This window comes from Pectinophora gossypiella, chromosome 26 (genome assembly GCF_024362695.1).
Source record: "Pectinophora gossypiella chromosome 26, ilPecGoss1.1, whole genome shotgun sequence".
NCBI classification, from domain to species: Eukaryota; Metazoa; Arthropoda; class Insecta; order Lepidoptera; family Gelechiidae; genus Pectinophora; species Pectinophora gossypiella.
The window spans coordinates 4,547,320-4,558,992 of record NC_065429.1 but is presented as its reverse complement, the minus strand read 5'-3'; the positions used below and the strand labels follow the sequence as shown (position 1 = coordinate 4,558,992).

General features: G+C 38.4%; 1 protein-coding gene across 1 annotated transcript; it reads left to right on the top strand.

Moving 5' to 3' along the window:
- The first annotated feature begins 574 nt into the window (after positions 1-574).
- Positions 575-7,589, top strand: LOC126378302 (serine protease filzig). Its single transcript, XM_050026495.1, has 8 exons — positions 575-623; positions 828-3,067; positions 3,407-3,545; positions 3,742-3,928; positions 4,461-4,645; positions 5,353-5,468; positions 6,260-6,379; positions 7,425-7,589. The coding sequence occupies exons 1-8, from the start codon at positions 575-577 to the stop codon at positions 7,587-7,589; spliced, it is 3,201 nt and encodes a 1,066-aa protein (XP_049882452.1).
- Positions 7,590-11,673: the final 4,084 nt, after the last annotated feature.

Below are 11,673 nucleotides of genomic sequence, written 5' to 3'. Positions count from 1 at the left end.
TTCACTCAGTACATTTAAAATTGAAATGGTGCTCAATCATTGCTTGCCCATTCGTGCCTATCACTAGACATTTGCCTCCAACGTATTTTAAAGATTAAATTACATTTATTATGCTTATATACGTCCCACTGCTGGGCACAGGCCTCCCCTCAATCAACCGGAGGGAGTATGGAGCATACTCCACCGCTGCTCCACTGCGGGTTGCTCCAGCCGTTTGGAACATCTCCTGGCATGCGCTGTTCTCTATCACAGGCACCTGGGCAATCGGGGCAAAGGTTTAGAGGTACTGAAACCTGGGGGTCTAATAGCAATTCATCATAATCATACCTATATACGTCCCACTGCTGGGCACAGGCCTTCCCCAATCAACCGGAGGGGGTATGGAGCTTACTCCACCAAGCAGCTCCACTGCGGGTTGGTGGAGGTATTTTTACGGCTAATAGCCGGGACTCACGGCTTAACGTGCCCTCCGAAGCACGTAATCAACTTATTTTTCAGACAATCAGGTGATTCAAGCGTATATAGGCGTATATATTTATGTTTTATGTTTATGTTATCATGCTTGGGAGCCGACATGGCTTCGTCACCTTTCTCCGACATTATCCTGCCGGTCAATACTGTAAGTAACTCAAACTTTGCGTGTTCAGACATGCTCATTTATTATTTTTGAGCAAATTCTCAAATCAATGCAATCATGATGCTAAAATCATGTCAAGTGTTATAATATTTCTTGTGTATGTTTTAAAATGTATCGTGTATGTGTGTGTAGTAAAGTATAGTTAGTTTGATTTGGTGATGTCTAATAGAAGACTTCTCTTTGCTTCCAGATTCAAGAAAGCTCTTCGGAGGCTACAGAATAACACCAGCATACTGCAAAGCCAGTCGTGCAGCCAAATTCAACAGAGGCAACACAATATGCATGTTCAACCATGAGTGTGTCCAGCGAGGGGGCGAAGTGGTCGGAGCCTGTATGGATGGGTTCCTCTTCGGAGCCTGCTGTCAACTTCGAAGTGACAGCCAAAGCCACATCCCTAAAGGTCCAGGAGTCGTCATGACGAGTTATCTCGACTACCCTGACCCAGAAACCGAGACTGACGACTATGATGGGGAGAACCTTAGCGCCTGGCACAACAGCTTCAAGCCGATCGTCACTCCTGGTTACCGACCTGACAAGCCACAAGCCAGTACTGAGAAAGCAGTAGAACAGAACTTGAGTACAGAAGGCGTACAAGCCGAAATAATCTCTGAAGGCTTAAGTCAAATCACAAATTCGCTATTACAATCACCACCGAAGGATGATAGCTTTGTCTACATCAAACCGGTTAAGACTGAAAATGTTTACACACATAGTACTATAGACCATAACGTAGCTGATACAATACTGATGCACAAAAACGGATCAGCAGTAGATAATGTAGCAAGACCGTCAGATTTTAACATACAAATATCTTCGATGCAGACCAAACCCACAGCAGCACCGGTGACTACAACATCATCCCCACCTAAAACTGTTTCCACTCATCGGCCTGTTTATACAAAACCGATATTCAAACCGAAACCTACAAATAAAACTAGCACCAAAAACCCTTCGACGGAAGGTTACGTTATGGTGTCAACAGTAACAAAAGAAACTCAAAAGGTCACTGAACTGTCGTCTATAAACAGTATTATACAAATGCTGAATGAATCCACTCCAAGTTTGAAAGATGAAGTGACGTCACCAGCCACTGACGTCATGGAAACGAAGTCTTCGCCAACACCTGCAGCGACTGTCGCCCCTGTCTCTTACAGCAGTGGTTATCCTACTTACATTTCCACTGGGCATTACGTCACCCTAAAACCCTACCAAAGCAGCACATACACCAGTGCTATTAAATACCCTAACAAGAAACCGACTTTCACTACGAAATTACCTTCGCATTCTACCAACAGTATTCAAGACAATCCAACTAAACCATATGTAACTTCTAAGCCTAGTCAATATACTAGTCAAGCTATTGATGCTTTTAGCAGATATCCTACGGACCCTAACGACTTCGGAGATTCAGTCACCACCTTCAGTTACGTCAGCTCTACTACTACTAGAAAACCTCCTACTACTACTTCTAGAAGACCGCCTTCTACAAGCTACGTGACAGGAGCCAAGCCTTCTAGAAGGCCTATTACTTCTGACTCCACTCCTATTCCTACCTACGATGTTGCACCAGATTCATTCTCAAGCGTGACTCCAACTGTGATCGTCCTCAATGGGTTCCAAACAACTAAGCCAACAGAAGAGCCACAGTTCGTTGAAATATCTCAAGAACCTTTTAAGAAGCCAGTCAGCCAAATCACGGTCAATACCCATATTGAATCTACTAACAACATTTTCATGAATAAACCTCCGACTAGTTACGATAGACCGTCGTCTCCAACTGTCCTTATCACTCCAAAACCATCTCCAAATACGACTCCATACCCGATTAAAGTAAGTGCATCAACATCATCGACAAGGCCTGTCTACACTACAATTTCAAGTCCAAGTTTCGATTCATATACCGAATACTATTCGTCTACGACATTCAAACCTGAGCTGCAGACATCGCCAGACGACCTGATAAACTTCCCACCAGTACGAAACCCGATGCTGAATGCTACAGGATCTAATATAGGTCTTTACAACACAAGCGTTGCTATATCAGACTTGAACGAAATTGACCCCCTACACGACATAGAATTCACAACACCAACTTGGCAGGAAGATGAGAAACTAAATGAAAAGATGAATTTGTTCGTTAACAAAATCGTTGGAAGCCTACAAGGGACCTTCCAAGAACTTCACGATATAGTCATATTGGATAAGAAACCTAATGCGACTATAATCAAAGATACGAAAACGACTACACAAAAGCCGAAGAGGACGCCGGCGACTACGAGAAGACCGGCCACGACTACAAAGAGACCGCTTAGGACGACTACAACTAGAAGGCCGACAGTCAAGACGACGAAGAAACCGACTAGAGTAACAACGCCAGCCAGGAAACCCACCACCACTACCGCGCCGCCGACTACGACCACCAAAAAATCTGTAAGTTAATTGGTATATTCAAATATGGTTCCCAATTACTCAATAAATCGCGCGGTAATTTCAGATGTATATTATTTGAAAATTATTGTGAGATTGCTTAAAGAGTACGCGAAATTTGAAACGCCTCTTGGCCAACCAGATTATATTATTTAGTAGATTTTTTTTCTTCTTTTGGCATTCTCTTATTGACGAGGAGGTAAGCATATTTTTTCCAGATTCTACAGAAAATCCTCAAAGTTGTCAAATTAATATCTGTATCCTGTCTATGCTGAGTCAACTTCTTCCAAGACTTGTCCAAGTAGACCATGTGCGTCCGTCTTGTGATGATCATGTTTGCAGGTGACGACCACGAAGAAGCCCAAGCCGACCAGGAAAGTGACCACGACCACGGTCGCCGCGACCACGGCCACCGAGCTCGCTGACGAGGTCACCACGGAAGCCTACACCGACCAGACCATCGATTATAATGATAAAAATTGTAAGTGCTATAAACCTACACCAGATAATACACAGCTCAGAAGTGATGATACGTAGCTCTGTTATATTAAAAAAAAACTGTTTATTGTACAAATTAATATAGTAGTAATGACAAAAAAATAATAATAATAGTGCTGGGTGTTTAAAAAGGCACATTGAAGCAAATTCTTCCAGTCATCATCTTTTTTTTCTTCCAGTGTGCGGCGTCCGGCCACTAGTGAAGTCTGGCCGCATCGTTGGAGGCAAGAACGCCAAGTTTGGCCAGTGGCCCTGGCAGGTGCTGGTCAGGGAGTCCACTTGGCTGGGGCTCTTCACCAAAAACAAGTGTGGCGGTGTCCTCATTACCAGCAGATTTGTTACCACCGCTGCGCATTGTCAACCAGGGTAAGACGATCTTCTATTATTTACAATTCGCGCGTACGTGTTAAAATGTGAAATGAGCTTCCCTCCAAGGTTTTTCCACTACGCTATGATATGGGGTTCTTCAGAAAAGGAGTGAAAAAGGTTCTTCAAGATCAGCAACATCGGCAATACCGCGGGTGCTGCAAATGTCTACTGGCGTCGGTGACCATTTACCATCAGATGGCTCACCGGCCTGTATGCCGTCCATCGAACATAAAAAAGAAAACTAAAATTATTATGACGAAGACCTGGACGAACATCTAAGATGTTTTAAAGGCCAGGTCAAGAAAACTCTAAACTAGAAAGCACGCATGAAGACTTTGATGAGAGTGGAAGAAGCAAAAGTGGTGGACCAGGACCAGTACGTGGAATTCCGTGGTGTCTGCCTATCCCAAAGGGAACTCAAAATAATGAGCTGAATCATCCCTCAAAGTTTTCATTACGATCTGACACCCCGCATAGTCGTGAGCTTATGTTTTTGTATATCCTCATATCAACTATTTTTGTTTTCCAGGTTCCTGGCTTCGCTGGTAGCAGTGTTTGGTGAGAACGACATTTCAGGCGACCTGGAGCCGAAGCGGCCGGTGTCCCGCAACGTTCGACGAGTGATCGTCCACCGCCAGTACGACGCAGCTACCTTCGAGAATGATCTTGCTCTGCTCGAGTTGGAGTCGCCTATTAAGTTTGATGCTCATATTGGTAAGTAGTGATGGTCTAGTCGGGTTTGACCAAAACTGGTCTTAATTAGCGATGTGGTCTAAGGAGGAGCACACAAACTCAAATAGTGACTTGTGGTGGACCCAACTAGTTGACCAGCTAGTTCTGCCCACATGCAACAGATGGCGCCACATTCAATACTAACACAACAATAACATGACACTAGTGGAACCCTAGTCACACTATCAACTTGTGGCTAGCGGGGTACTATGCTCTGTTCGGCAGGGTTGACTAGACTGAATGATGTTGATGCGACAGCCCACACCAAGCCAAACTTAACAATGACGACAAATTATGTGAAATATCACATGAAATGTGACTGCCCAAAAAGATGATACATCTGATTAAATTAGAATATTCTTCTTCTCTGCTGTGGGTTGTGCGATCAATGACCGACTTCGTCAACTCTGATGTCAATCTGATGTAGCGACTACATACACTGCTTGACATGCCTTCCGAAGCACGGATTATCTTACTTTTGAACAATCAGGTGATCATCCTGCAATTTTCTAACCAGACTAAGGATTACAAAGAGATTTTTGTCATATGTCCTCATTGGATCAAACCCAGGACCTCTGGTTCGTGAGCCCACTCGATCAGAGACCATTTAAATATTTACGAGCCTAATAAATAATGCTTTCTAGTATTTCGGGCTGAATAGATCTAACCAATTCCACTTTACGTTTCAGTGCCAATCTGTATGCCTCCTGATGAGTCTGACTTCACGGGGCGCATGGCCACCGTAACAGGCTGGGGACGACTGAAGTATGGTGGCGGCGTACCAGCTGTCTTACAGGAAGTTCAGGTAAATATCTAACACATACTCTTCGTCTATCGTGTGGGTTGAGAGGAGAATAACCAACCTCATCAACCCTGGTGTCAGAGTTATTATTAAGCCACCCTGACGTGGCTCATGTAACGACTACTTACATCAGATAAGGTAAAATTAATTTTGCGACGGAAAATTCCACTTGATATCAACTCCGAATCATGGCCTGAATCATCCCCCTCAGTATTTGTTACGATATCACTAACACCCAATAAACAATACCTACTATAAGCCTCCGTGGTGTAGTGGTTAGAGATACCTAACGCGGGTTCACGATCTGGAGGTCCGGGTTCGATTCCCGATGGGTACATTGTCGTAATCACTTTGTGAGACTGTCCTTTGTTTGGTAAGGTTTGAATCACCTGATTGTCTGAAAAAGCAAGATGATTCCGTGCTGTGGAAAGCACGTTAAGCCTTTGGTCCCGGCTATTAGCCGTAAAAACACCTCCACCAACCCGCAGTGGAGCAACGTGGTAGAGTAAGCTTCATACCCCCTCCGGCTGATTGAGGCGGACGCCTGTGCCCAGCAGTGGGACGTATATAGTGTGTTTATGATTATGATGAATTGCTATTAGACCCCCAGGGGGGGTAAAATGGCCACATCTAAGAAAGCAATATTGCAATTTGACATTTGCGCATAAAAAAGTAAGTGCTCAATGCAAACAAATGTCAAATAGCAATATTGCTTTCTTAGATGAATTGCTTTGATATGGCCATTTTAACCCCTCTGGTGTCAGTACCTCTAAACATTTGCCCCGATTACCCAGGTGCCTGTGATAGAGAACAGCGCGTGCCAGGAGATGTTCCAGACGGCTGGCCACTCCAAGAAGATCCTCAGCTCCTTCATCTGCGCAGGATACGCCAACGGGCAGAAGGACTCTTGTGAAGTAAGCATTGACCAAACAAATAGACTACCGATCTCAGTAAAAAAGCATTCGCGGCGCGTCTTGTCACTTTTCTTGACACAAATGAAGGTGTGTCAAGATCGAATTTAGTCGCAATGAAAGTAATGACGACACTATAATTCATAATCATTTATTTATTCGCAATAAAAATGGTATTGCAGTTTGCAGATGGTCAGCATTTAACATTTAGTTTACATTTTTAGTTATGGAAATAGGCGTGAGTTTATGTATGTATGTATGTTAAATTATAACATGCAACCGATATTGTTCTTTATTTTAACAACCATAACATCTTAATTTGAGGGAACGAACTTATACTACCTACATAATTGAATGTATACGTATTTAAAACTCAAACATTGCAGCGTTTTTTTAAATGCATTATTAAGTAATATGTTTATATACCTACCCATTTCTAATTTTTATTTTGCAATTTTTTTCTGGTTTCATACCATTTAAATATCAAAGAAATTTTACAAGATTTATTTTTTAAAATTTTATTTTCAATTATTCTTCTTTTTAAACTTTAATTCCTACTTTTTATTATTATTTTAGTCAGTCTTGTGTGCGTCTAATTGGCATTCCGGAACATTTGCTATGTATATTTTATTTTGTGTGTTTGTGTATGTACTGCTGTTGATGTACCATAATAAATAAATCAAGTATGATGCATGTTAATTACATAAGTTGTGTACGTCTGTAATTGGTGCAAGCACTAGTACTTGCCTTAAGAAAGTTATATTAATTGTTATGTGTTTGTACTCTTGGTGTGCCTAATAAATAAATAATAGATAAAATAAAATACTGCATTCATTGGTTAAAAAAGTAGCAGCCACCGACCACAAGGGGCGACCATCGGCCACAAATGGCTGTCGCGCGCTTCAGCTACTGTTGTAGCTGCGTCTAGCTTCTCGTGGCGGCGTTTGTGGCTGTGGCCCGTGGCTCTTGTGTGACGTCACTAAGACTTCGCAACAGTGGCTCTGCCATCCCATTAGAAACTACCATTAACCTCTCGTCTCCGTTCCAGGGCGACAGCGGTGGTCCCCTGGTCCTGCAGCGTGAGGACGGTCGCTGGCAACTAGTTGGCACAGTCTCCCATGGCATCAAGTGCGCGGCCCCCTTCCTGCCCGGCGTTTACATGCGCACTACCTTCTATAAACCCTGGCTCAAGAGTATTACTGGAGTACACTGATGAGGGGGTTACGCGACTATTTGGGGGTTTAGGAGCGCTGCGATTGGGGAGACCTCTCCGATCGGCTGTACAGATTTCGGACTTTCTTACACATTTCGGAGATACCGTTACGCGAATTGATGGAGAAACTCCTAAACCCAAGTCAGTTTAGAAAAACTGGTTTACTAAATTGTTGCGAATTTCAAAAAGAAAATCTTGCTATCTTGATATTCGGGGTGGGGGGAGCGGCTTAAAAAGGTGACATTGAAGAAATTCACTTAAAACGCAATATTGCTATGTGATATTTGCTGACATTGAGCACTTTCTTTTATAATGGGTAAATGTCAAGTAGCAATATTGCTTTTTTTGGTGAATTGCTTTGATGACGCTTTTTTAGACATCCCGTTATTATAGTATGAAAAACCTCCTAAAAATATTATTTTCAATTACTTACAATGAAGTAGTCGCGTTAGCCATTTATATTTAACATTAAAAGAAAGTATTATGAACAAAAACGAAGACTGTAATTATTTTCACATCGCATGGAATTAGAACTTCTTAACAAAAAACAACGAAAATGAAAATAAAAATGAATTTGACAACAGTGACATTGGAGATATTGATATCCCACCCTTAAATTAAATTAATATTATAAAAAGCATTTAATATATTCGACTTTGCGAAAACCCGTATTTCGAGGCATAATTTTCGACCAATACGTAAGTACGTACTTGAGTACTGATTAATTTTTGATCGAAATATTCGGTATTTTTTTGCGTGACTTATAGTATATTTGTCGCAAATGGCATTAACTACTTGGCCGGAAAAATATTCGGTAAAGAAAACAAGTTTTAATTTATAAAAAGTAAACAACCTATTATTAAAATATTTACACAAGTCACGGTAAAAAAAAATGTACTTCGTGTAAAATGTAATTATCAATAATATGGATCCAATTAACCTTTCATTTTTTCGAACGTCTACAATGGATCCTAAAAAAGGATAGCATTAAAACTAAAATCATCAAAATGCTCTCTAAAATATAAATAAAATCATTAGAGCATTTTAAAATTCAGAAGAATTAAAAATTTACATATTTGTAAAATACGAAATTGTATATTTCATTGTATTATTATTGTAAATTTAAATGCATTTATATTTATTATTAAATTAAGAATTACATTTAATTTTATAGTTTTAATAGTGTAAAAATGTTTTGTTGAATTGTTGTTTGATTGCAGTTTTATTGTTTAGTAATTTTCTGAGCTATTGTTTATTTCAAACAAACATTGAATATTTACACCTAAATTCTTTTAAAATGGTATCAGAATTATCTAAAAAAATATACTGCCATTTCCTTTTGCCCGTATTCGCAATATTCATAATTAAGTACTTAGTTTATATAGCAAATGTAAATTGTTACTGGCAATAAATTTATTTTATTCTTATTCTTCTTCTTTCTTTACTTCTACCATACAATCTTTTACTTGATATAGCTAAATATATAAATATCTCGCTCAATTTATAAGTTAAAGTAGTTTAGTAGAAAAATGTTATTAGTAAAATGACTGTTACGCATTTATTAAACTTGTAAGTATTTATTTTATGTTTTATTTATTTTTAATCCTTACCTACATTTTTATCTAGTTTCATTTAAGTTTTAGAGACTGCAAATTTTCTTACTCTCATCTTTAGCGTTATCCCGTCTTTCACAGGGTCCACTAACCTAACCTGAAGTTTTAACAGATCCGGTTTTTCACAGAAGCGACTGCCTGTCTGACCTTCCAACCCACGAAGGGAAAACCAGTCCAATACGGGTCACACATATACCTCCGAAACACATTTCTAGAGAATGTCGGTTTCCTCACGATGTTTTTCTTTCCGCTTATCATAATTATGAATCCGTAAACAAATTCTTAAATCATTGATTTAAGCCCGTGCTGGGATTTCTTCTGGAACTAATTCCTGTTTTTAATCTTAATTTAAAATTAGAAAAAGGAAACACGTTTTGGGATGCTCCAAATATATATCATTTATTTAACGTAACCATTATTAATAATATATTTTTTAATATTTTTACTTGCTATATCTAAACCTAATTACTACACTAAGTTACTTTGTGTTTACATCATTGTGTTAAAATTTTCTAGATCACTTAATTATTGGCATTTTATAAACAATTTTTTCAGGACTCTTTCGAGCGATCTCGTAAAATCTTTTTACGCATGTTAAAAAATATGATAATTTTCTATATACCATCAATATGTTATAAAAACAAAAATACAACAACAATTGAATAATTATATTTATATACAGGGTGTTAGTGACATCGTAACGAAAACTTTGAGGGATGATTCAAGCCATGATTCTGAGTTGATATCAAGTGGAATTTTCCGTCGCAAAAGTATGGAACGGAAAATAATTTAAATAAGCTCTAAAATTTTCATGACTTCTCCGACAGGAAATTCCACTTGATATCAACTCAGAATCATGGTCTGAATCATCCCCTTCAGTATTCGTTACAGTGTCACTAACACCCATATCTACTTGTATGGCTACTGTATGTACTTGTATGGGGTGTAAGTGACATCGTAACGAATACTGAGAGGGATGATTCAGCTGATTATTCTGAGTTAATATCAAGTGGAATTTTCCATCGCAAAAGCATAGAATTGAAAATAATTTAAAAAAAAACTAAAAAAATAACACGAATTTTGCGACGGAAAATTCCACTTGATATTAACTCAGAATCATGGTCTGAATCATCCCTCTGAGTATTCGTTACGATGTCACTAACACCCTGTATATTATAACAAAAATTGAACATATATAGTTATAGTTGTAACTATATTTGTTAAATTTTTGTTGGTCGTTTCCAAAACGAAAATAAGCATTTACAAAAAAAAAACAAATTGAATCATCAGCTATCTTTCATAACAAGAACCTTTACGAGAAACGAGATTACTTTATGGTTTAAGTATCACGCGCATATTAATATAATACTGAACTAAATTCTATAGTCAAGTATATATAATTTGTCTCCCCATTTTTAATTCAAAATGCCAATAAAAAAGGGATGTAGATCATTTCTTTCTATAGTTTAACATATTTTCCGACAACATGTTATATTTCTATATCTAAAACTACAATAACATTATATGCATCTATTAAATTTTACTTAAAACGTAAATCAGAGCCAAGCACAATATATATTATTTTATAATATTTAATATATATTATTATATTTCTCTAAGGCTCTATAATTATTGATACAGCACAGCAGTATTTGTGAATATTATCTAAAATATACTTTATATAATAATAATATTGAGTTTCTGCCACTTTGTTTAAATCGTCAGTTGATTAAATGCCTAGCCCGTTAGTTAAATAATGTCGTGTAATTTAATATTGAGATCTACACGTGACCTCATGGGTGTTAGAACAGCTTTGACGTGACTTATTGTAGGTTGGCCACAAAGGCATTTATTTACTACTTGGCCGGACAAATGGGGAACGCAATAGGCTCCCATCCGGTACGATCAATAGAGCACATTATGTCTACATAGATAAACATTTCACGTCTATAGTTTGAAGCCCGCAATAAAAACTGCAGAGTGTCATGCTACGGCTGTTTCATAGTCATCTTTAGTTAGTTAGGTAACCGAAATTTTCACAGTCCGATTATAGCTATGCGGTCATCTCACAATATGACTAGGCGATTTATTAACTGACGAATAAAATCTAATGAGGATTTTCTTTTTTTCCTAGTTACTGGATAGATAGTGCTGAACTTGATAGGTTACTGCATTGAACGAAACGTTAATTATTTTTGTTTTTTGTTTGTTGAAATTATGAAAACATAAAAAAGAATTATGTCAAATTAATTATTTTCAGAAAAAAAAATATTATAACAAGGAAAAAAGAAATCAATATCAATATCTTATTAGTTCATGACATCTTGGCAATGGAAGTAACGTAGTTGGGTAAGCGCCAAACTATTTTAATTTTTTTTAATTCTAAAAAAGAAAATCTCCCATTGGCTGCAACAACGCGCTATATTTTTCAGAAGCGTAGGATTGAAAATGTACATAATACACTGATTCCT